Here is a 26,701-nt window from a genome sequence, read left to right on the forward strand (position 1 = left end):
ACAAGGAGTTAATTACTCACATGTGCTGATATCTATAGGTGTTTCTTCCTCCTTACAGAACTGATCATCCAGCTCATATTTCTCCTCATCCTCTGTCTCTTCCATTTTAACAATAACCAGGCCTTCATCCTAAAAAGTAAAAAAAAGCTGCACCGAACATTCAACATTAGAGTAACACGCTTCCCACCTGAGCTCGTAACAGGAGGACCTCAGTTGTTTACTCCCATCTTTACTCAACAGTGTGTGCAGCTCTGGTGCTAAAACCAAAAGATGCTCACTGAAGCTAATATGGTTGTAGGTACTCCTCACCCTGTGCCACAAAGTAATCTGCCCTAACAAAGGATGTCTGAACAGAAAACAAAGTTAAAGGGGTTTTCATGGGAGAATACTATTGATGACTTATGCCTAGGATAGGTCATCAACAGTTGATCGGCCGGGGTCCGTAGCTCGGGACCCCAACTGATGAGCTGAGCTGGTGCATGCTGTCAGTGCCGCAAATACACAGAAATCCCAGCAGAAGTCTGCACGCCGACCTCTGTGTAGTGGCCGGTGCTTGTAACTGTAGGCACAGCTCACATTGTTTTCAATGAGTTGTGCCTGCAGTTGCAAGCGCCAGCCACTACATGGAGACTTTAGCTGCTTCCGCTCCGACCTCTGTGTTATTGCGGCGCTGACAGCATGCGTCTGCTTAGCTGATCGGTCGGGGTCCCGAGCTACGATCAACTATTGATAAACTAACCTGAGGACCCATCCATGGGAAACCGCTTTAAAGCCAGATTTGCCCCTTTAAGGCAAACGTATTTGCGCACAAAAAAAAATTGCACACGAATCAGAAGACAATGATTTTATAGGTTTTTTTCACATGCACATATTTGGCGCGCACGAGTCTGTCTCGCAAAATATGCAACATGCTCTGCATTTCCACAAGGGAAGGAGACATCGAACTAATTATATGAATTGGCTGAGAGCGTCGGTGAGTGGGGTACGTACAGTACAAAAACAACTGTGGCGCAAATACATATACGCTCGTGTGAATCCGGCCTAAGGCATTCCAAGTATAAGGCTTTCTAAGTGCGCGACGAGGATGACGCAAAGCCCAATAAGAGCATCATTTTTCTGCAGGGCTTAGATTGCGTGGAGTCGTTTTTCACGCACAAACGTTTCCGGGGTCTTTGGATGATTGGATGGTATTTTGGGGATAATGTTTCTGAAATCACGTGCCGCCGATCTGATAGACTGACTGATGGATATAAACCTCTGCAGTTCATCCTGCTGGCTCGGATATTTAGGGAGATTTCCCTATGTGCTTTTATGCCATCGTACCCCCACCGTTCTACGCCCACTTTCTGTTGTTTTTGGGGTCTTAAGAGTTTTGAGCACACTTATACTGGAGCAGACATGCATCGGGTTTGGGCAGGGAGATTATTTTAATAGTGCAGTTTTTTTATATTTTTTTAGTAGAAAAATTCTAAAATCTGATGTTTTCCTTTCTTATAATTTTTAAAACTTTATTAAACTGAAGTTTGTTTTCTTTGTCAGATGGAAATGATCTTTCTTGCTTATGACAGAATATGAACTTATATTTGCAGAAGTCCCAAATATAAGGCCCCCCCCCGATAGTAAGGCATAGTAAAGTGTGCAGGCAAGTCAAGAGGCCTGTCCCCTGCTGCCATCCGCGTTGTCTCCTACCTCCAGATGTATAGGTAGATCTGCAGACAGTCTGCTGTTATCCTGTCCCTGCTGTGCTGTACGAGTGTGCTGTTGTGAGCTCCCCTTGCTGGCTGGAAAAGTCCATACTGTACGCTCTGTTCCTGCTGTACATGTCTGCTGTGATGAGCTCCCCCTGGTGGCCGGAAGCTGCAATACCATCCCTGCTTACAAGTGGTACAGGAACTTCTGTCTGCAGACAGGTATGTTACTTTACAGCCCTTATTTTTTTATGGCTCTGTGTGTGAGTCGGGCAACCTGTGTGTGATTCTTAAGGCTGGGTTCTCACAGAGCGTATTTCCAGCGGAAATCTCGCAGTTTGGCCACAGCGATAAACAGCGAGATTTCCGCCGGGAAAGCGCTGCTTCAAAACCCACGGCACTCAGACGCTTGTTTTAAAGCGACCTGGCTGCACGCTTTTCCGTTTCTGTGGCCGGTGAATCCGCACCACAACACCGGCTTCTCCCAGCTTTGCCGTGACAGATTTGCTGTCCCATGTGGACGAGATTTCTGAGAAATTTCGTCCACAAAGCTGGCCAATTGAGGGATTAGCGGCCACAGACGGATTTGCCGCGGCGAAATAAGACACCCCCTGAAAATAAGACGTAGCGCATATTTGGGAGCAAAAATTAATATAAGACGCGTCTTATTTTCAGGGAAACAGGGTAGTAAATGGAATAATGGAAGTCAGTCCTATTTTCCACCTTATAATCCTCAGAGCGGGGACTTCCTTCTGCCGCACTTCCGCTGCTGGATCCGTCTACAGGAGAAGACATACAATGAACACGCGTCTACATGTGATCACATGTGGTGGGGGGTGCATCGAAGGGACAGTCAAACCTGCTCTCCTCAACAACCAATGAAAGTCCCATTCTCACCAGGAGATGCGCAAGACCGATGTTCTGCCATTGTTGCGATCCGCTGTCCTACATACTCCCGCTCCTCCATGGCGGCATCCTGCAGAGATAAGTGTCACACATTAACCCTTCTGTTACCGTATTTAAAGCTGCCCTGCCGCGCTCAGCAATAATCACCTTTATTTATATAGCGCACGCATCACATGATATACAGAACGAGCCGCTCCGTTCTCCTGATCATTGTTCTTCTCCAGCGAAGCCGGAAGGAGCTCAGAGGCTGCTGGGAGTCAAACGTAGCAAGAGAATGAGAACAGCAACAAGAGAAAGACACATCGTACGCCCGATCCGTGTACACCCCGAGCTCATCATCATCACACGCCCCGATCACTGTAACCCCAATCATCGCACACCCCGAGCCCATCATCATCACACGACGAGATCATCGTACACCCCGAGCCCATCATCATCACACGACCCGATCATCGCACACCCCGAGCCCATCATCATCACACGCCCCGATCACTGTAACCCCAATCATCGCACACCCCGAGCCCATCATCATCACACGCCCCGATCACTGTAACCCCAATCATCGCACACCCCGAGCCCATCATCATCACACGACCCGATCATCGCACACCCCGAGCCCATCATCATCACACGACCCGATCATCGTACGCCCCGAGCCCATCATCATCACACGACCCGATCATCGCACACCCCGAGCCCATCATCATCACACGACCCGATCATCGCACACCCCGAGCCCATCATCATCACACGACCCGATCATCGCACACCCCGAGCCCATCATCATTACACGACCCGATCATCGCACACCCCGAGCTCATCATCATCACACGACCCGATCATCGCACACCCCGAGCCCATCATCATCACACGACCCGATCATCGCACACCCCGAGCCCATCATCATCACACGACCCGATCATCGCAGACCCCGAGCCCATCATCATCACACGCCCTGATCATCGCACACCCCGAGCCCATCATCATCACACGCCAGGATCACTGTAACCCCAATCATCGCACACCCCGAGCCCATCATCATTACACGACCCCATCATCGTACGCCCCGAGCCCATCATCATCACACGCCCCGATCATCGCACACCCCGAGCCCATCATCATCACACGACCCGATCATCGCACACCCCGAGCCCATCATCATCACACGACCCGATCATCGCAGACCCCGAGCCCATCATCATCACACGCCCTGATCATCGCACACCCCGAGCCCATCATCATCACACGCCAGGATCACTGTAACCCCAATCATCGCACACCCCGAGCCCATCATCATCACACGCCCTGATCATCGCACACCCCGAGCCCATCATCATCACACGCCCTGATCATCGCACACCCCGAGCCCATCATCATCACACGCCCCGATCACTGTAACCCCAATCATCGCACACCCCGAGCCCATCATCATCACACGACCCGATCATCGCACACCCCGAGCCCATCATCATCACACGACCCGATCATCGTACACCCCGAGCCCATCATCACACGCCCCGATCATCGTACACCCCGAGCCCATCATCACACGCCCCGATCATCGTACACCCCGAGCCCATCATCATCACACGCCCCAATCATCGTACACCCCGAGCCCATCATCATCACACGCCCCGATCATCGTACACCCCGAGCCCATCATCATCACACGCCCCGATCATCGTACACCCCGAGCCCATCATCATCACACGCCCCGATCATCGTACGCCCCGAGCCCATCATCATCACACGCCCCGATCATCGTACGCCCCGAGCCCATCATCATCACACGCCCCGATCATCGTACACCCCGAGCCCATCATCATCACACGCCCCCATCATCGTACGCCCCGAGCCCATCATCATCACACGCCCCCATCATCGTACGCCCCGAGCCCATCATCATCACACGCCCCGATCATCGCACACCCCGAGCCCATCATCATCACACGACCCGATCATCGCACACCCCGAGCCCATCATCATTACACGACCCGATCATCGCACACCCCGAGCTCATCATCATCACACGACCCGATCATCGCACACCCCGAGCCCATCATCATCACACGACCCGATCATCGCACACCCCGAGCCCATCATCATCACACGACCCGATCATCGCAGACCCCGAGCCCATCATCATCACACGCCCTGATCATCGCACACCCCGAGCCCATCATCATCACACGCCCCGATCACTGTAACCCCAATCATCGCACACCCCGAGCCCATCATCATCACACGCCCTGATTATCGCACACCCCAAGCCCATCATCATCACACGCCCCGATCACTGTAACCCCAATCATCGCACACCCCGAGCCCATCATCATCACACGACCCGATCATCGTACACCCCGAGCCCATCATCACACGCCCCGATCATCGTACACCCCGAGCCCATCATCACACGCCCCGATCATCGTACACCCCGAGCCCATCATCATCACACGCCCCAATCATCGTACACCCCGAGCCCATCATCATCACACGCCCCGATCATCGTACACCCCGAGCCCATCATCATCACACGCCCCGATCATCGTACACCCCGAGCCCATCATCATCACACGCCCCGATCATCGTACACCCCGAGCCCATCATCATCACACGCCCCGATCATCGTACGCCCCGAGCCCATCATCATCACACGCCCCGATCATCGTACGCCCCGAGCCCATCATCATCACACGCCCCCATCATCGTACGCCCCGAGCCCATCATCATCACACGCCCCGATCATCGTACACCCCGAGCCCATCATCATCACACGCCCCCATCATCGTACGCCCCGAGCCCATCATCATCACACGCCCCCATCATCGTACGCCCCGAGCCCATCATCATCACACGCCCCGATCATCGTACGCCCCGAGCCCATCATCATCACACGCCCCGATCATCGTACACCCCGAGCCCATCATCATCACACGCCCCAATCATCGTACACCCCGAGCCCATCATCATCACACGCCCCAATCATCGTACACCCCGAGCCCATCATCATCACACGCCCCAATCATCGTACACCCCGAGCCCATCATCATCACACGCCCCAATCATCGTACACCCCGAGCCCATCATCATCACACGCCCCAATCATCGTACACCCCGAGCCCATCATCATCACACGCCCTGATCATCGTACGCCCCGAGCCCATCATCATCACACGCCCCCATCATCGTACGCCCCGAGCCCATCATCATCACACGCCCCGATCATCGTACGCCCCGAGCCCATCATCATCACACGCCCCGAGCCCATCATCATCACACGCCCCGAACATCGTACGCCCCGAGCCCATCATCATCACACGCCCAAATCATCGTACGCCCCAAGCCCATCGTCAGCCTTAAAGGGATCCCTTTACCAGGTTTTTGCCCCATAACCCGCTGCCGCCTGTATTCCGCTATATTGATAATTTTACAAAGATGGCCGTGTGACTAGAAAAAGCCGCTGACCGCGCCGCACCCGACTCTCGAGGTTCCAATCACGTGACCCTTCATCCGTAATTTTCATACAGTGTATTTTTTAGTGGTGATGATTAACCCTTCAGGGGTTGCCGACTCTGGGTCACCCCACGGATCACTTCGCGCCATTCTCACCTATCAAGTACAGTTTTCTTCATCAGGCGGATAGTCCTGCCAGCGTCCGCCATCATTGTGTCTCCGACCGCTTCTCCGGTAACTACTGACACATCGCAGTATAACACCCCCCTCCACTCCGTCGCATGAGGTTTCCACAATAAAACGGCTTTTGTTTTGTAATCTTCGCCTCTAGAGGACGGTTTTGGCTGGAAGTGATCCAGTGCGACCGTGTTAGTGATTCCCGCTGTCCGCGGGATCCGATGCGATCTTCTCCAGTGCCAGAAGCGTCCTCCCAGGGGCCTCCCGCTCCTCCCGTCGGACCCCCCCCAGCGTCCCGCTCCTCCCGTCGGACCCCCCCCAGCGTCCCGCTCCTCCCGTCGGACCCCCCCCAGCGTCCCGCTCCTCCCGTCGGACCCCCCCCAGCGTCCCGCTCCTCCCGTCGGACCCCCCCCAGCGTCCCGCTCCTCCCGTTGGACCCCCCCCCAGCGTCCCGCTCCTCCCGTCGGACCCCCCCCAGCGTCCCGCTCCTCCCGTCGGCCCCCCCAGCGTCCCGCTCCTCCCGTCGGCCCCCCCAGCGTCCCGCTCCTCCCGTCGGCCCCCCCAGCGTCCCGCTCCTCCCGTCGGCCCCCCCAGCGTCCCGCTCCTCCCGTCGCCCCCCCCCCAGCGTCCCGCTCCTCCCGTCGCCCCCCCCCCCAGCGTCCCGCTCCTCCCGTCGCCCCCCCCCAGCGTCCCGCTCCTCCCGTCGCCCCCCCCCAGCGTCCCGCTCCTCCCGTCAGGACCCCGCAGCGTCCCGCTCCTCCCGTCGGGACCCCCCAGCGTCCCGCTCCTCCCGTCGGCCCCCCCAGCGTCCCGCTCCTCCCGTCGGCCCCCCCAGCGTCCCGCTCCTCCCGTCGGCCCCCCAGCATCCCGCTTCCACAAGCTGTAGCGGGAAGAAGAGTTGTTTTTACGCGGCCGTGCTCCGAGACTGATGGCGTCACTTCCCCAGACTGTGTCCATTATTCCAGCAGCTCCTTCATGCCACACATAACATACACGGCCATCTCTGTAAACATACTAGTGTCATGGCTTGCAGCTCCCTCTAGGAGGCGGCTGTGGGCTCAGAGAGGGTTGGAGGTCTCTGCTGCGGAGTGCTGTAAGCGCAGGGTGATGGGAGACACTAGGAAGGCGTTACACCTGCTGAGAGCTCCGGAGGGGCGGCATGGCGGCGCCCTCGGGTGACATGACAGTAGCTATGCCCACAGCCCTCTGTGACAGTCACAGTAATGCGGGGACACAGCCGCTCTCACCTGCAGCACTTCCCCCTGGCCACAAGTAACCGGAAGTCGTAGGTCCGTCACTAACTCTTCCGGAAGTGGCTGGTGCATTGGGGTCAGTGAGCGGACGAAACAACCACGCCCCCATAGCTGATTGGCCAACGCTGCAAGATTGGACCTCTAGAGAAATGATAAGGCGTCATGTGACAGTGCGCGGACACTAGAGGGAGCGCGACCTGACGTAAGGGTTAGTACAGCTAAGCGGCCGCCATGTTTGTGTGGCCTGCGGGATAAATGCTGGAACTATCCGGGCGGAGAAGTGTCCTCGCGGCCCCCGAGCACTACAAGTGCCAGAAACCCCCTGAAGCCTCTGCATGACTTCACGCCCCAGCAGTCTGTGTTTCTGGAGCCGCACCTCCGTTATTATTGTGGGCACTTTTATGTTTTGTTGCAGCTTATTGTCATAATTTGGTTTGGGATGCAGAAGAGGCCCTCGCCAGAGCGCCCCCCGCAGGTGACCGTGTGCAAACACTACAGCAGCGCCCATACAACCAATGGCCTGATGCCTCAGAGTGGGCCGTAGGCGCCACACAGCAAACCTAGTCGGATGTCAACACAGCACGGCCACAACTCAGCCGCAGGGCCTCCGCCACGGCAACACGGTACATCAGCCGCAGGGCCTCCGCCACGGCAACACGGTACATCAGCCACAGGGCCTCCGCCACGGCAACACGGTACATCAGCCGCAGGGCCTCCGCCACGGCAACACGGTACATCAGCCGCAGGGCCTCCGCCACGGCAACAACGTACATCAGCCGTAGGGGCAACACCATACATCATCCGCAGGGCCGGCAACACGGTACATCAGCCGCAGGGCCTCCGCCACGGCAACATGGTACATCAGCCGCAGGGCCTCCGCCACGGCAACACGGTACATCAGCCGCAGGGCCTCCCCCACGGTGACACCGCACATCAGCCGCAGGGCCTCCGCCAGGGCAACACGGTACATCAGCCGCAGGGCCTCTGCCACGGCAACACGGTACATCAGCCGCAGGGCCTCCCCCACGGTGACACCGCACATAAGCCGCGCGGCCCCACCATGGCAACACCGCACATCAGCCACGGGGCCTCTGCCACAGTAACACCGCACATCAGTTGCGGGGCCACGGCAACAGCATACATCAGCCGCAGGGCCCCCACCACGGCAACACCATACACCAGCCACAGGGCCTTCACCATGGCAGCACCGTACATCAGCTGCAGGGCCCCTGCACAAGTTCTGGATACCTCCCCTCCCCCGCATTAGCCCGGATGCAGTAGTGCCGTGTTTTACTGGTCACTAAGTGTGGCACTGGCCACAATGAAGCCCGTAGCTTTTTTCTCACACCACACAGTATTCTCAACTGGTGACCAACTTTCATTAAGATGTCTATCAGGCAGCGGGCCGCCGGTTTCCAGTGGTGCCACCCCATAGTGCGGGGTGCTGGAGCTTCTGAGCTCTAGATAGGTGTTGTCCATGTCCAGCGGGACCCCTGTGACCACCTCAGGATAGTTCCAGACATCTAGAAGCCGGTATGAGGTCTTGGCGGCCATGGTTTCCTGTTTGGTACAGCAAGTCGGACACAAGGGTTTGCCGATTCCTCGCCTACTTGTACCAAGCGCTTTCTAGTTCTTGAACATAAACATATTGCTGTAAATCTAATTTCAGATTTTTGTTCTCTTTCTAGCAGTGACCATGACCTCTGCTCCCTGGTTTCCTTCATGTAATAAGGCCTTCAAAATGTTTATAATTAAGTTTGTGTCAGATGTTCTGTGACATATTAGACCTTATTATGGCATTGTATATAATCATGGCATTCTTACTGGCGCTCATATAACGTACATTACTGTCCACAGAAGGCACATCACACTTGATTGTTCCTGCCAACTACAGACCCGGATTAGTCATAATGGAGAAAGAAGGACGAAATGTAACAAAGAGGATCTTAAAAATCACTCTAGAGATCATCCAGCTGCTGACCGGAGAGGTGAGGGCTTCTGGGAATGATGTCCCATCACTCTTGTGGACAATATACAGACACATGAGGGGGTTTAGGACTTTATGTTCATCAATGTAGTTTGTTTTAGACTCCCTGTATCTTCCAACGATGGAGTGGAACCCGAAGCCCCGTCGCAGTCAATGATGAGAAGATCCTAGAGCTCACCAACAAAATCATCGAGCTGCTGACCGGAGAGGTGAGCGCCAGCGGGGAGGATGGGACGTTATATAGTAACACAATGGATGATGAATGTATCACTATGTCATCAGGTCCCCATAAGGTGTGAGGATGCCACCGTCTATCTGTCCATGGAGGAGTGGGAGTATCTAGAAGGACACAAGGATCTCTACAAGGACGTCATGATGGAGGACCACCAGACCCTCATATCTCCAGGTAAAGGAAGACAAGACTTTCATTGTAAAGAAGATATAAATTTTGGGGGTCACATAAGAGACACCCACCATCTGAATCCATCATCACATGAATTCTGTTACTGCGTGTATATTGCAGATGGATCCTATGACAATAGTACAGTAGAAGGACGTCTTAGTCCTCCGTGTTCCCAAGATGGTCATGAGAAACTGTCCGATGTCCCACAGGAACATGAAGGAGCCGAGGTCTGCCCCTACTCTAGTGATCTGTGATGCTCTTTGCATGCTGCTTCTGTTTGACCTTGAGAGTTCTCCAGTAAATATTGGTGTCCTGTATTATTTTGACAGGCTGAAGGTTCGATTAATATTAAAGTTGAAGTAAAAGAAGGAGAAGAAACCTGTATGAACAATGATGACTTATGTAAGAAGGAAGAGCCTCCTACTTATATCAATATGGATGGACAATACAGCAGCGCTGAGGCGTGGGACCCATGTCTGGATCTACCTCAGTCCTGTAAAACCCAAGACAACATTGTGACAGAATCACCAGGACGCCCCACCGCTCCGATGGTGCGCCACGACCCTACAGAGCCTCCGTCTGACACCTCCAATCACAAGGAGCCTTTGAATACAACAGGCGTTCTTAAACCCAATGTAGTTAGAAGGAATTACAAAAGCTACCAGTGTAGTGAATGCGGCAAAACCTTCTCCCACAATGCCGACCTTATTAAGCACTCCCGAGTCCACACCGGGGAGAGGCCATTTTTATGCATTGAGTGTGGAAAATGTTTTACCCAGAAATCAGCTCTTGTTTACCACCAGAGGATCCACACGGGGGAGAGACCTTTTCTATGTTTCGACTGTGGCAAATGCTTCGCGCATAAATCGATTCTTGTCAATCACCGTAGAGTTCATACAGGGGAGAAGCCGTTTCCGTGCTCCGATTGTGGTAAATGTTTTGCTTATAAATCCTATCTCGTTGACCACCAAAGAACCCACACCGGAGTGAAGCCTCATCACTGCATGGAGTGCAGAAAATGCTTCACTCACAAGTCAGATCTCAATAGACATAAGAGGCTCCACAGCGGAGAGAAGCCGTTCTCCTGCTCCGTATGTGGGAAACGGTTTATACAAAGAGCAAATCTTGCCACGCACCAAAAAAGTCACACTGAGAAGTTGCCGTAAGTTATTGAACGGGTTCTACTCCAGTTATTGCTTTACTGCAATGAACAAAAGGTGATTCTGGCATATACTTATATTCTGGTTAATGGACCACCCTTTACAATAGGAGCCCCTGTATGACCATAATAAACAGAAGTATGCTTACCTCTCTGCAGCCCACTGTCGTCCTGGTGATTCCTGCGACAGGGAAATCAGGTGACCGCTGTAGTCTCACCGCCCGTTCTCCTGGCATCGATACATCCTGAGCGCCATGATGCCAGGAGTTCAAGTGATTTCCTGTGACATCATTTGTCACAACAAGCCCCGGGGCGGCAGCACTGGGTCCCAGCGGCTGCGGAGGGGTAAGTTTGTAATTTTCACACAGGGTCCTATTGAAACGGCTTTGGTCAGTAACCAGAATCCCTCCTTTAAGGTGTTTTCTCAGGTCAGGCTTTACCTCTAGTAACACGAAGAAGCTCCCCCTATGTTTGACTCTGAAGGGTTAGCGCCAGTGTTCCCAGTCCGCAGTGCCGCTCCCCTGATGACGTGTGATACAGTATTAAACCAGGAATACCACCCTGGGTAAAAATTCACGCTATCAAATTTTTAAACTGTTGCCAGCGGAGCGCTATTAATTTACTGTTTTCTTACTACAACACTGCACTGCGCTCTTATATGGGTGATGGAAATGTTAGTAGTATTAATGTCTGGCGAGGACGGTGGAGCATCGCAGGGTTCAATGGAACCGGGGGCTGCCAGCTCACTGATAACGAATGCTGGGACTTCTCTTGGCACCAACGTGGGACCCAGAACGGTAAGTCCATATGTATGTCACACAAACGGCCATGTTTCCAATAAATACATCTGTACTTACCTTTCTGCTTTAGTGCAGAGAGAAGTTCCAGCATTTGTTATCAGTGACCGGCTTCACTTGTCATCCAGCAAGTGCAGCCGTGGCCCGTCCCGAAGCGCAGCTCCGCTCCAGACTGTAACAACCCCTTTAACCCTGAACTTGCATGAGCACAGCTGTGGTGGGTCACATTAATGTACAATACTTAGGCATTTTACATTAAAGCGACCCTCCGGTCTTGGAGAAACAAGGGTGGCCGCACCAGCTCCGCACTCTGTATTAGTCTGAGACCCTATGTGCTGCTTTGACTGACCAGTGCTGTCCATATGAGTCAGTAGAAGCAGCATGGAGTGTCTTGGGGTGCATTCACACATTGCTGACTTGCTGCAGATGTTGGTTCGGATCTGCAGCAGATTTCACCCCTTCAATTTGAATTAAATTGCAAAAGTGAAGTCGACTGCAGACCTGCACAAATCAGCGATGTGTGAACGCCCCCTGCCAGTGCTTACCAATGCATAATGTGCATCAGGTAGTAAGAGAAGCGGTTCAGCCATCTTTGATTATCCAGGCCACGAGGAACGCCATCCAATCGCAGGACAGAAGGATGCTTGCTTGCAGATTCCCATCCCTAATAGAAGGGTGGTTGACCTTTGGTTTGCTTGCTGAACTTGCAGTCCCTGTGGAGAAGGGCAAGTTCTTACCCTGCATGAGGAACAGCAGTGGTCCCACATGCTTTGTGGTCCATACACCCTTATTTGACCTGTACACAATTTAGGAAAGAGCGACTGTGGGAAGGGTTGTTATAGGAAGAAGAGAGAGGCGCGACAAGCCTCCACGTAATCATCTTTCTAAAAGGTGCTCATTCTAGGTCGACGTTTTTGGTCCCATAGTGCAAATATAGTGGGCTAAAATACAGGAAAATAGCTCATCCAGTGCCTTGAAAAAGTATTAATCACTTCTGGTGTTTTTCCGGTTTTGTTGCATTACAGCCTGGAATTAAAATGGATTTTTGGGAGAAGTTATAGAATTTGATTTACAAAACACGCCGAACACTTTGAAGGTGCAAAATATTTTTAGTGTGACCCAAATAATAAGATGGAATACAGAACTTTAATGTACATAAGTATTCCCCCCCCCCCCCCCCCCCCCGACAGCCGGTACTTTGTGGCGTCACCTGTTGCTGCCGATGCCAGTCTCTTGGGGTCTCTATTAGCGCGATTAGATGGCACAGAACTGCCCCAACTCCTTCCAGTCGGCGGGTTGTGTTGGCGTCCAGCGGTCTGCGGGTCAGATCACCGATTCTCGGTTGGATTGATGTCTGGGCCGTTCCAAGACGTTGAGACTTTCCCCTTAAACGGCTCTGGTCCAGCTTCAGCAGGATGTGAAGGGCCGCTGCCCTGGGAGGTGAGGCTCCGGCCCGGGCTCAGCTCTGTGGCACAGGGACTGGCTAGTCTCAAGACTTGCTCCTTATTTTTTATGTAACTTTTTATATCAAACAAATATGATACAAACTTTCTATTATTAGTGTCCTTTTACAAGAATATAAGTGTAGGAATGGGTGGAGAATGACAAGTCTATATCCAGGTATCAGATATTTACAGGTTGTCCATTCCCAAGTGGCCTAAAACAAAGTTGGAACCGTTCCAGCTAGCAACATTCAGTGGCAGCAAATATTGAAGATCAATGATTGGAGGACATGCGAGTTATCAGCCCGGTGGTGGTCCACAATACTTACAACCGTCTGCCGTCTTTAGGCCAGAGATTGGCCACCATCCTATATTGTAGTCAAAGAAATATCCAAGAGGAGGAGGAGGAGTAAAATAAACATGCGGCACTCCTCTTAATGAGGGAGGATAGGAGAATGGAGGTCATCGAACCTACCCTTTGTGACCCCTCCCATTCCTGGTTCAGGGACAGGTAGGTGGCCCGCTATCTGACATTCTAAATATATTAGCAGTGTTACAAAAGCATTTTTTGAGTGGGAGTATGGTAATACATTTATAGAAATCTTTGACTCTGCTCTTTCTGAAGTGCGACTTCCACCTAGTCCAGTCATAATGAAAACTAACTTTTCTAACAGTTTAATAACGGGTGTTTCCAGACCTGGAAGATTGCCTTCTGCTGCAGGTTACCCTCATTACCAGCAAAGTTTACATCAGGCCATAACTAAAGCCAGCCCCGATCGGGTTCAACGGAGCCTGACAAACCTAGTGTAGAGAGACAAAGAGATGAACTCCAGCCCATTAGGACTGTATATAGGGCAGGCCCACACGCAGTGATAGACAGAGGCTCCCGATTCACTGCATATAAGAGAGTTGGGGTAAAGTCCCATCATGAACCTCTGTTTCGGAGTTAGATATGACCTGTTTGTCACTTTAAGGAACATTTCTGACTATCTGGGCCTAAGTAAAAAGCGAAGGGACTGTTCGATAGCTGATAGGAACATAGGAGGGGTAAAAGCAGGGTTATCCAGAGCCCATTTATTAATAGGAAGATTTGTTGTGGTATAGTCTAAGGGACTGGAGGAGTGTATAGGCTTGGGGTCGAAGCAGAGCGGACCATTCTTGGTTCGTTGTATAATGGGAGACCTGTGGAATATAGCTTTTGGCCTGTAGGTAGTGAAAGGGAAGAAAACACAAGAATTACCCTTCCTTCAGTCCTGACCAGTTCTCCAGTCCCTGCAGATGAAAAGCATCTCCACAGCATGCTGCCACCACGCTTCACTATGGGAATGATGTTCTGGCGGGCCTAGAAGTGTTGGATTTGCTCCACACAGCATTTTCCATCATGGCCAAAAAGTTCAGTCATAGTTTCATTATAGGGAGAACTTCCTTCCATGTGTTTGGGAAGTTTTCTTACATTTTTCTTTAGGCATTGGCTTTTTTACGGCCGCTCTTCCCTAAAATGCACAACTTCTACCTCCAACTCTGCTGTGGATCTTTGCAACTTCTTCAAAGTTATTGTTGATGTCTTTGTTGAGACTCAGATTAATGCCCTCCTTGCCGCTCTGTGAATTTGGATGGGCGACGGTCTCTTGTCAGGTTTGTAGTTGTGCCATATTCTCTCTCTTGTGTTATAATGGATTTAATGGTGCTCCATGCGATGTTCAAAGTTTGGAATATTCTTCTAGATCTCAACCCACTACTTTGCAACACTATGATTGCACACAAGGAGGACTTATTCAACTAATTATGCGACTTCTGAAGTAAATTTATTGGTCCAGACCTTTATTTAAGGGTTTCACAGCAAAGAGTGTGAATATATATGCAACCCCAAGTTTTCTGTTTTTACTTTTTTAACCCCTTAGTGACTAACGATACACCTTTTGACAGCCTGTATCGGCGGGCTATGTATGAAGAGAGATCGCTATGCGATCTCCCTCCATACATCGCGGGCGCTGGCTGTTTCTTACAGCCAACACCCAACGGCAACAGCTCCGATAAGCTGCGCAGCTCATCAGAGCTGTTAACCCTTTAAATGCCTAAAACTATGTTCGGGGGACCCGTATGGCTCCCTATGATGAGATTGCAGGTAGATGTGTGGGTGTCTGGTCAGCCGGGGGCCTACTGAAAGGCCCCAGGGCTGTCATGGCAGAATGTCTATCAAGCAATGCCTGTGGGGTGGCTTCATAGACTGCCTGTCAGATTGCAGTATGATGTAATGCTATGGCATTCCATCATACTGCAGAAGCGATCAAACCATCACAAGTTGTTGTTCCCTATGGGTACTTAAAAGAAAAGAAAAAATAAGATCAATAAAATTTTACTAATTATTAAAAAAAACAAACCCTTTTAACCATATTTATAATAAAAGAATCCAAATAATCTAACAAAGATACATGTTTGGTATCGCTGCCATCTTTTGAGCGACAATAGTTGTGTGTAAATGTGCACCCATTGTGCACTTTTCGCCCATCGCCAAGTTCAGCTCGGCTTAAAATCCATGGGGACTGATAAGAGGGACCATATGCTTCTCCACAGCGCTGATAACATTCTTTCAGCTGCTGTCCCGCTGGAGAACAATAGTGATGTATTTAGAGAACAGACCACCCGCTGTTCTCTAACTACACGCAAATGAAGCTGGTTAGCTACTAATGGGCTGATTAGCACATTAGTAGCTAATGCAAAATGATCGCTCAAAACTGCCAGTTTTTGACGTATTTTGAGCGATTATCTGTGTGTGTAAATGGGGCTTAAGATAGAAGTTATTTTATTTCCAGGTTGTAATGAAGGTTGTAAAGTAGAAGTCTAGACAGATGTTAAAAAAGGCCCCCCTTGTTGATGAGATATCAGGCATTGATTTTATAATACAAACAGCACTTCCCATTTCTCCCGGGCTGAACTATTCATATCCAATCATTCATATAGTTATTCTTTGAATTTGTTTTTGAGTTGTTTTTGTAAATTGAATATATATTTCTCAATAAATATTCTCTTTTTCACTTTATTTATTGTGAACGTTCCAGATGCAATTAAATGAAATCTGCATATTCCTAGATAAATAACAAGGGTGCAGTCAGGCACTACAATAATCACCAATCATGTACTGTAGTACCGGGTAACATAAAGGCAAGCCGAGATGCAGATCCAGCTGTTGCTGACTAGCTACAGAAGGTGTTTGCCCTTTGGGGGACGACTTTCTTTTCTTCCTGAAGTTGCAGTGTTGGTAGGGCAAGCCTGTTCTCGGCATCGGCAATGTGGCCAACCTGAACCCCTTCCTCCACTTTTGTTCTAAAAGTTACAAATACAAGTAAATGAAATTAGTATTTTCATAGTTATTTAAGAAAATGGTACAACGAAGTAATACAATAAGTACCAAAGTGTGGGAGGTATTATGCACATAAGGATATGAGGTAATGGCATGGCCAAGGTAGGAAGACCACTGAATATGGGGTGGGCAGGTTAATGGACAACAGCCAAGCTTGGACTTATGCAAACCGTGTAACACAGGGAGCTACTTCTCCACAGCTGCCAGGTTATGGAAGCAATGTAGTGCGCTGTGCTACGCTACTGGCATAACTTCCATTGACTTCTATGGGAATTACAGAAACAGTGTAGCGCAGGGCTATTCCCATCCTTCTGGCTACCACATTCAGGGTGGGGGCCTCAGGAGGTGGGACCCAAACCTATCTGAATTTTATGGCATATCAACAGGATATATCATAAAAGTTTGAGTTGGGAACACCCCTTTAAGCATGTGAATGTAGTATGCAGTTACATTTTATATCGCTAATGGAGCACCTCAAGCCCATATCTTACTGAAGAGGCAAAAGTGTTAAGTAACTGGTCGCTTAATAGTTCTAGAATTCCAAATGAGAACAATTTGGACACATCTCAAGCGACAAATACAAAATAAGGTAATAAGTTAATCATTTGCAGCTTTAGTGAAAACAGAAGATGACCCACCGTCCCCATTACAAATGTCATGGTACGTTCAGAATCCCCTCTTTGCCAAGGTTTCTGCCGTAGTTTGTCCCATTCCTCTCCTTATGTAGAATGGCTGCCGGATTCTCGGGGTACCTTATGCCTAGTATGATTTGGTAATCTGAGCTGTCACCTTTGAAAATATTGGCGATTGTGATTTGGACTCCATGAGTGATATTGAAAAATGTGTTGCATACACCAATATGGAGGCAGAGAGAATTTATAAAGAAAACATTCATCGTTCATGTGGCAGAAATGCGATTCAGTAGAACTTGGAGCTTTGATTGGATTGCTGGTCCCTGATCGGCACTTGGAAAGCAATTTCTCAATTTTGTCCCATGATGAGTGAGGGAAGGTTTGAAGACCTAATGAACTCATTGGGATTTGATGGCAAGTCATCAAGCAGATTTCGAAGGGCTACAGCCAAATTTGCACCTTTTTGCGAAATATGGGACCTGATAAATCACAATCTTCAAAAGTGCTCCCTTCCAGGTGTGAATCCGACTACTGATGAGTAATTAGTCCAATTCAGAGGTTGCTGTTGCAAGTACATGAGTTCGAAGCCAGGAAAATCTGGAATGAAGATCTCCTGGATGTGTGACTCCAGCTACTTTTATCCACTGGAAGGCTTGACCTACTTGGGTAAAAAAGGCAACAGGCGGGGAAAAAATGTTGCATTCAAGGTGGTGAATGAATTAGCAATAGGATACTTCAGCACTAGAGATGAGCGAGCGTACTCGCTAAGGCAAAACTACCCGAGCGAGTAGTGCCTTATGCGAGTACCTGCCCACTCGTGTCTAAAGATTTGGGTGCCGGCAGGGGAGAACGGTGAGTTGCGGGAGTGAGCGGGGAGGAACGGGGGGGGGGGGGGGGGGGGAGAGAGAGTGAGAGAAATCGCAAAGCACAAACTGGCGATGTATTTCTAACATTAGAAAGTCCCATTGACAACCGTGTTAAAAAAACACAGGAAAATTTTGGGCAACATGCTGGAGGGACCCCATTATCAATGCGTTCTGTTGGCAAAGTCGGGGTCCGGTACTTCCTGTATTATTTTGTTCAGCTTTTATAACGGAGCCAAACAACATAATGACACCAGAATACATAGAAGTGTGAATGCTGACTTAAAGGGGTTGTCCCGCGAAAGCAAGTGGGGTTATACACTTCTGTATGGCCATATTAATGCACTTTGTAATGTACATTGTGCATTAATTATGAGCCATACAGAAGTTATTCACTTACCTGTTCCGTTGCTGGCGTCCTCGTCTCCATGGTGCCGTCTAATTTTCGGCGTCTAATCTCCAGATTAGACGCGCTTGCGCAGTCCGGTCTTCTTCTTTTCTCAATGGGGCCGCTCGTGCCGGAGAGCGGCTCCTCGTAGCTCCGCCCCGTCACGTGCCGATTCCAGCCAATCAGGAGGCTGGAATCGGCAATGGACCGCACAGAAGCCCTGCGGTCCACCGAGGGAGAAGATCCCGGCGGCCATCTTCACCGGGTAAGTAAGAAGTCACCGGAGCGCGGGGATTCAGGTAAGCGCTGTGCGTTTTTTTTTTAAAGTCCCTGCATCGGGTTTGTCTCGCGCCGAACGGGGGGGCTGTTGAAAAAAAAAAAAAACCCGTTTCGGTGCGGGACAACCCCTTTAATGGTTTTGTTAATTACATTAAAACAACTATATACTACTAAACTAAAACTACATTTTTTTGCCAACCAAATCTTTCATATCTGTCCATTAAATGTCTGGAAGGAAATGTTCAGAAATTGTACTATACAGAAGGGTTCAACAAATAGCAGTCCACACCAGTAACCTGATATATCACTGTTTTTACTAGAAGTGGCATTTCTTCATAGCGAGTAATTAACTTGTATGGGTGGTAGAGTAATAGAAGAAAATGCGTCCAACAATTCGGCTGTCCGCTCATTCTGGGGAACGGAATCAATTAATTGAAAGGGGAGTTTTAAAAATAGTAGCAGAGGAGTTAAATTGGTGAAGTTATTAATTCTGTGGAATAACTGGGGTTAATTTTGGCCCTTATTTAAAGGGGTTGTCCCGCGAAACAAAGTGGGGTTATACACTTCTGTATGGCCATATTAATGCACTTTGTAATGTACATTGTGCATTAATTATGAGCCATACAGAAGTTATTCACTTACCTGTTCCGTTGCTGGCGTCCTCGTCTCCATGGTGCCGTCTAATTTTCAGCGTCTAATCGCCCGATTAGACGCGCTTGCGCAGTCCGGTCTTTCTTCTGAATGGGGCCGCTCGTGCCGGAGAGCGGCTCCTCGTAGCTCCGCCCCGTCACGTGTGCCGATTCCAGCCAATCAGGAGGCTGGAATCGGCAATGGACCGCACAGAAGACCTGCGGTCCACCGAGGGTGAAGATCCCGGCGGCCATCTTCGCAAGGTAAGTAAGAAGTCACCGGAGCGCGGGGATTCAGGTAAGCACTACCCGTTTTGTTTTTTTAAACCCCTGCATCGGGTTTGTCTCGCGTAGAAGGACGGCAAATGTTGCACGTTGGTTATTATGCATTTCCTTCTGAAATTCTGCTGAACATCAGTCGTTCCAGGCAACCACCGAACACGGAATTAAAACCACCATACACTGTGAAGACAGTAGAGCACAGTGGTGCAGAAATCATGAGATGGGAATGTTTCTCATACCGTGGTGCTGGGCCCACTTATTGCATTAGAGCAGTGTTTCCTAACTCCAGTCCTCGGCTCCCCCAACAGGTCATGTCTTCAGGATGTCCTCAGTGTTGCGCAGCTGATATTATAGTCGGTCCTCAGACATTGCCACAGGTGTTCTTACTATAGGATATCCTGAAGACATGACCAGTTGGGGTTTGGAAAACACTGCATTAGAGGGATCAGTTTGAATATATCGAAATACTTGAAATGTGTGCTTCAACATGACGATGACCAAAACACCAGTAAGCAAACAACATCTTGGTTACAGACAAACAAGATTGGGGTAATGGAATAGCTGGTCCAATCCCCTGGCCTTAAATCCCATGGAGCATTTGTAGGGGGACATCAAAAATGCGCTTTATGAGGCAAAACCAAAAAATGCAGAAGAACAATGGAATGTAGTCCAATCTCCCAGGACTGGAATACCTGTACAGAGGGGCCAGAAGTTGGTAGACTCCATGCAACACCGATGTCAAGCAGTTCTCAGAAACAGTGGTAGGCCACTAAATATTAGTTCAGTCATTCAAAGTAAACTGCAATCTGAAAGATTTTTTTCTGTTTATTTCTTACATTTTTGAGTTTTTATAGGAAAATGCTGCCCTGCTGTTTTTTGGATCAGTCAAAAATTCCTTTGTCGTTACTTTGTATAAATGATAGGCGCAAACTGGATACATTTCGTTATTCTTTTGATTTGGAATTGAATAAGTAGAATTTCCAGAGCATTTATGGAAATGAAAGTTATTATAATGATTTTGCTTTTCCAAACTATTTTTTGAACACGACTTTAATTAAGGTAAACAGTAAACAGGAAAATAGACAAAAAAAGTTCTCTGTCCGCTCAGTTCAGTGGTTTTAGGTTAATTAGTAAGGAGCTATTTACAATATACAGCAAGTACAATAGTTCAATAATAAACTAAAAACACAAATGGTATACAAGGTCAAAATAGCGAAGTCCAGGTGACAGACTGCCGTGCGTCCGGTCGCATCTCACTTCTGTAATCCATCAACCTTTATTACCGATATTTGTATTTTTTTGAAGAGACTGTATCCAGGATTCCATCACATCAGCATGGTTGTATGAGGCGAAAAAGCTTGCCAAACATAGATTATGGGAAGGTAAACTGCAATCTGGCCCTTGAGAAGGCTGCTGAGGGGAATTGGGAGTGGGGGAGGGGGGGGGGCATCTAGACTTCACATTCTCCCAGAGCTGAAGCTATTATTTATAACATAGAACTAAACTACTTTACAAAGTACCCGTTGAAGACCCCTTCGGCCGTCCTTTTTCTTCAAGAAGAGAGCCTAAAACAGCAAAAGCCCATCCAAAGGGCAGCGACAATGTTCCAATGCTATAGGCTGCATTACTACTCCATGCATATAATATGTTGTTGTTCTTTATCAATAGTAAAACTAGATCAGGAAGCCACGGATATGGTTTTGCTCTGTATTCCAGTTTGCTGGATCCTGTACTGCTCCATAACAGTTCCTGGACACATATAGTGGCCTGGACAAAGTATTAACCCTTCGTACGTCCTTAATTTGCATCTAAACCACAGTATGTACTGGAGAAAACAGAAGAGGGTCAAGGTATGGATTAACAGCAGCAACACTCAACGCCAAGTCATTAGTGAGATACAAGTAGAATAATTTGCAAAAAGATTACTTAAAGGTTATTTTGTTAACATGTAAAGTATCAACATATTGTAATCATATACTGATTAAGCAGATCAATACCTACTCTGAAATGTGTACAAAACACAGGGAGCAACTGTACCTTTATCATCAATACAAGTAGGAGTTCATCTCACGGCAGATACGTTTAACTATGGATTGTCCTTCAAGTAGAACGAAGAACATCCAATCTGTGAACGTTGAGGAGTTCAGATGGTTCTAATTCCCTTTTGGGGAACATCTGCCACGTGTGTCCTTGTTTTCCTATTTTCTGGACACAACAGCTGTTTTTCCAACCTATGTACAGTTGTGAATTTTCCACCAACGATCCATGTATATATGGATTATCCTATCGGTGGTTAGCCTACATAATTTCTAATCTTGTCATTCCAGAGTCACTGGATCTTGTAGATCTTGATTTTTTCAAAGCGTCTGATACTGTGCTGCATAAAAGGTTGGTACATAAGATGAGAATGCTTAGTCTGGGCGAGAATGTGTGTAAGTGGGTAAGTAACTGGTCAGTGATAGAAAGCAGACGGGTATAAATGGTACATACTCTGATTGGGTCATCGTTACTAGTGGGGTACCACAAGGGGCAGTGTTGGAGGGGTCACTGTTACTAGTGGGCTGCCATAAGGGTCGGTTTTGGGCCCTATTCTTTTTATTATATTTATTATTGACCTGGTGGAAAATAAGCATATATTTGGTAGCCGCCTTGCTTCACTCATTAGGAGAGCTTTAAACTAGAACAACATGGGAAGGGAAGTGAAAGGCCAGGTAAAAATATACAGCTAATTAATACATTTGAGAACAAAGTGGAAAGAACAAAGACAAAAAACTCAGCAGAGGAGCAAGAGACCCTGATCACAAACTAACATGTTTCTACACAAATGCTGAGAGCATGGGAAACAAACAAGGAGAATTGGAGATCCTAACACAAGGAGAGAAATATGATGTCATAGGCATCACGGAAACTTGGTGGAATGATACACATGATTGGAATACAAGGCTTGAAGGATACAACTTATAAGAAACAGACCAAAAAAAGGGGGAGGAGGAGTTGTGTTGTATGTTAGGAAAACATTCATCTCCACAGAGATTTAGGGTTCAGAGCTGGGAGTTCTGTAGAAACTGTTTGGGTAAGAATACAAGGAGAGAACAACAGAAAGGACACCATTGTAGGCATTTACTATAGGCCGTCTGGACAAGCAGAAGATATGCAGGAACTCTTTTTACATCAGAGGGCCAAGCTCTCAAATAAGGACAACATAGTGATCATGGGAGATTTTAACTAATTTTTAAGTAATGGATCCAACAAATTCTTGAGAAGCCTTGTGTGGCGCAGAGTGTAAGCTCTCGCCTATGACCTGAAGGTTGCAAGTTTAATCCCCGCATAATTCAGGTAGCCGACTCAAGGTTGACTCAGTCTTCCATCTTTCCGAGATCGGTAAAATGAGAACAGAGCTTGGTGGGGGGGGGGGGTAAAAAATAAATTACCTGAAAGCGCTGCGGAATAAGTTACAAATACCAAGATTTATTTTATTTTTTATTCTTATCCGCTCTTGCTGAAAACTTTATCTTCCAAAAGGAGAAGAGAAAACAAGGGGATCTACTATCTTGGACCTAATTCTTACCAACAGGGAGGAAATAGTTGAGAGAGTAAGGGTGGCTGGGACCTTAGGAGGCAGTGATCATGCAATCCTTGGATGTTGGATAACAAGGGGAGGAAGACCTGAGAAAACTCAGACTTCAAGGTTCAATTTCAGAAAGGAAGATTTTAATGAACTCAGACAGAGGGTAGGAAGAATCCAATGGCTGGATGTTCTTAAGGACAGAAATGTCCAAGAAGGTTGGGAAATATTGCGAAATGAGATTCTCAAAGCACAATTGTTACCAATCCCTAAAAGTAGGAAGAATGGGAAGCATTTGAAGAGACCAGGATGGATGAACACAGAACTTGCACACATGTTAAAAAGGAAGAAAAATATGTTTATCAAATGGAAAGAGGGGGGAATATCTAAAGAGGAATATAATACGGTCTGCAGAAACTGTAGGGCAAGTGTCAGAAAAGCTAAAGTTAATAATGAATTGAGGCTTGCAACAGAGGCCAAAAGCAATAAAAAAGGATTTAGGGGGTATGTCAAAAGCAAAAGAAAAGTCAAAGATGTTATTGAATCCTTGCAAGATGAAAATGGTGAATTGGTTAAGAATGATGTTGAGAAAGCCAAATTTTTAAATTCCTATTTTGCATTGGTTTTCTCTCAGAAAGTAGATGTAACATCAACTGATCTTCCCTGTGCTATTGCGGGAATAAAATAATGCAGGCCATCTATAAGCAGAGAGATGGTGAGGGAACACTTAGCTAACTTACATGAATTCAAGTCTCAAGGTGCAGATGAATTACATCCTAGGATACTAAAGGAAGCAGCAGAGGTAATTGCTGAACCACTCGCCATAATCTTTGGCAATTCCTGGAGAACAGGAGAAGTCCCAGAAGATTGCAAAAAGGGCAAATATTGCTCCTATCTTCAAAAAAGGGAAGAAGGTGGATCCAGGAAACTACAGGCCTGTGAGCCTGACTTCTATACCGAGAAAGATCTTTGAACAAATTATTACACCGCTTGTATGCAAGTAGTTGGATGAAAATGGAGTAATTAACCAGAGCCAGCATAGGTTTGTAACAAACAAGTCATACCAGACTAATCTAATTTCCTTCTATGACAGAATCACTGACTGGGTTGATCAGGGAAATGCAGTGGATATAGTATATCTTGACTTTAGTAAAGCATTTGACAAAGTATCTCATAATATACTTATGGAAAAAATGACCAAATATGGGATTGACAAGGCAACTGTTAGGTGGATTCACAACTGGCTGAGTGATCGTACTTAAAGAGTGGTCATAAATGGCTGCATATGCAAGTGGAAGAATGTATCAAGTGGGGTACCACAAGGCTCTGTCCTAGGCCCAGTGTTGTTCAACATTTTTATAAATCGTCTGAAGGAGGGAATTGATGGGAAACTGATCAAATTTGCCGACGACACAAAGCTAGAAGGGATAGCTAACACTAGGGAAGAGAGAGTATTCAAAAAGATCTAGAAAACTTGCACAGTGGTCGTCGACTAACAGAATGGTATTTAACAAGGAGAAATGCAAAGTCCTACATCTGGGCAATAAAAATGAAAAAAGCACATACAGAATGGGAGGAATTGGGCTAAGCAGCAGCACATGGGAAAAAGACTTGGGTATAGTAATAGATGATAGACTGAACATGAGTCAACAATGTGATGCATTGGAGAGGAGATACAAATTAGATACTAGAAAAAAAACTTTCTGACAGGGTGATCAATGAGTGGAACAGATTACCACGGGAGGTGGCGAGTTCTTCAATGGAAGTGTTCAAACAAAGGCTGGACAAATATCTGTCTGGGATGATTTAGTGAATCCTGAACTGAGCAGGGGGTTGGACCCGATGACCCTGGAGGTCCCTTCCAACTCTACCATTCTATGATTCTTTGATTGTGCCTTAAAATATTAATATTTGCAGATGATACAAATATGTAAAGTAATTAACACGAGAGGACAGAATGTGGTTACAAATGGATCTGGATAAATTGGGGCAGAAAAGCGGCAAATGAGTTTTGACACTTATAAATGTAAGGTTCTGCACATGGACAGAGGAAATACATGTCACCATGACATACTAAATGGGAAACCACTGGGAAACACTAAGATGGAGAAGGACTTGGGGTTTTAGTCAAGTGCAAGCTTAACTGGAGCAACCAGTGTCAGGCAGCTGCTGCCAAGACATAAAGGATCATGGGGTGCATCAAAAGAGGTCTAGCGGCACATGATGAGAACATTGTTCTTCCTCTTTACAAGTCATTGGTCAGACTATATATGGAATAGTGGAAAGTTTTGGGCACTGGAACTCAAGAAAGGACATATCAGAGCTTTAGCTAGTACTAAGGCGTCAACTAAAGTAATAAACAGAATGGACTGACTACAATACTTGGAGAGGCTATGAAATTGGGTTTATTTGAGAAACAAAAACGTATAAGGAGTGACCTAATGACTATATATATCAGGGGTCAGTACAGAGATCTCCCCCATTATCTATTATACCCAGGACTGTAACAAGGGGGCGCTCTAATAACTATGTATAGATATATCAGGGGTCAGTACAGAGATCTCTCCCATCATCTATTATACCCAGGACTGTAACAAGGGGGCGCTCTAATAACTATGTATAGGTATATCAGGGGTCAGTACAGAGATCTCTCCCATCATCTATTATACCCAGGACTATAACAAGGGGGCGCTCTAATAACTATGTACAGATATATCAGGGGTCAGTACAGAGATCTCTCAAATCATTTATTTATACCCAGTGCTGTAACAAGGGGGCGCCCTCTACATCTAGAGGAAAGGTTTCTACACGATATAGAAGGGGGTTCTTTACTGTACCCAGGACTGTAACAAGGGGGCACTCTAATAACTATGTATAGATATATCAGCGGTCAGTACAGAGATCTTTCCCATCACCTATTATACTCAGGACTGTAATAAGGGGGCGCTCTAATAACTATGTATAGATAAATCAGGGGACAATACAGAAATCTCTGCAATCATGTATTATACCCAGGACTGTAACAAGGGGCGCTCTAATAACTATGTATAGATATATCAGGGGTCAGTACAGAGATCTCTCCCATCATCTATTATACCTGGAGCTGTAACAAGGGGGCGCTCTAATAACTATGTATAGATATATCAGGGGTCAGTACAGAGATCTCTCCCATCATCTATTATACCTGGAGCTGTAACAAGGGGGTGTTCTAATAACTATGTATAGATAAATCAGGGGACAATACAGAGATCTCTCCAATCATTTATTTATACCCAGTGCTGTAACACGGGGGCGCCCTCTACATCTAGAGGAAAGGTTTCTACACAACATAGAAGGGGGTTCTTTACTGTAAGAGCAGTGAGACTATGGACCCCTCTCCTGAGGATGGGTGATGATGAATACAATAGAAGGAGTATAAGAGGGCCTGGATGCCTTTC

At 47.8% G+C, this 26,701-nt stretch overlaps 2 protein-coding genes and 1 long non-coding RNA gene across 8 annotated transcripts in view; 1 reads left to right on the plus strand and 2 right to left on the minus strand.

Annotated features, from left to right (window-relative positions):
* Positions 1–26,701, minus strand: part of LOC136588135 (zinc finger protein 271-like) — a 68,374-nt gene that overhangs the window by 6,102 nt on the left and 35,571 nt on the right. The gene's annotated exons all lie outside the window — the stretch shown is intronic.
* Positions 1,825–7,518, minus strand: LOC136588136 (uncharacterized). The gene is made up of 5 exons (XR_010787541.1): positions 7,472–7,518; positions 2,742–2,844; positions 2,548–2,664; positions 2,412–2,467; positions 1,825–1,857 (listed from the first exon to the last, which is right to left on the minus strand). It is a non-coding gene; the product is annotated as an uncharacterized lncRNA (long non-coding RNA).
* LOC136588120 (oocyte zinc finger protein XlCOF8.4-like) lies at positions 7,284–12,995 on the plus strand. Of its 6 annotated transcripts, none has more exons than XM_066587103.1 (6): positions 7,284–7,317; positions 9,335–9,465; positions 9,566–9,673; positions 9,747–9,870; positions 9,988–10,094; positions 10,197–12,995. In XM_066587103.1, the coding sequence occupies exons 2-6, from the start codon at positions 9,388–9,390 to the stop codon at positions 11,031–11,033; spliced, it is 1,254 nt and encodes a 417-aa protein (XP_066443200.1). In that variant the 5' UTR covers positions 7,284–7,317; positions 9,335–9,387; the 3' UTR covers positions 11,034–12,995. The 6 variants fall into 6 exon arrangements, with proteins under 6 accessions (XP_066443200.1, XP_066443201.1, XP_066443199.1 ...); XM_066587104.1 differs by lacking the exon at positions 7,284–7,317 and adding an exon at positions 7,627–7,685; XM_066587102.1 differs by lacking the exon at positions 7,284–7,317 and adding an exon at positions 7,717–7,952.

Source organism: Eleutherodactylus coqui, chromosome 13 (genome assembly GCF_035609145.1).
Source record: "Eleutherodactylus coqui strain aEleCoq1 chromosome 13, aEleCoq1.hap1, whole genome shotgun sequence".
Lineage (NCBI taxonomy): Eukaryota > Metazoa > Chordata > Amphibia > Anura > Eleutherodactylidae > Eleutherodactylus > Eleutherodactylus coqui.

Coding starts and splice junctions, on each gene's coding strand:
- LOC136588120 (XM_066587098.1), top strand. CDS start 8,046: ATGTCAACACAGCACGGCCACAACTCAGCCGCAGGGCCTCCGCCACGG. Junction 9,466..9,565: donor TCCAGCTGCTGACCGGAGAG/GTGAGGGCTTCT, acceptor AGTTTGTTTTAG/ACTCCCTGTATCTTCCAACG. Junction 9,871..9,987: donor CCAGACCCTCATATCTCCAG/GTAAAGGAAGAC, acceptor TGTATATTGCAG/ATGGATCCTATGACAATAGT.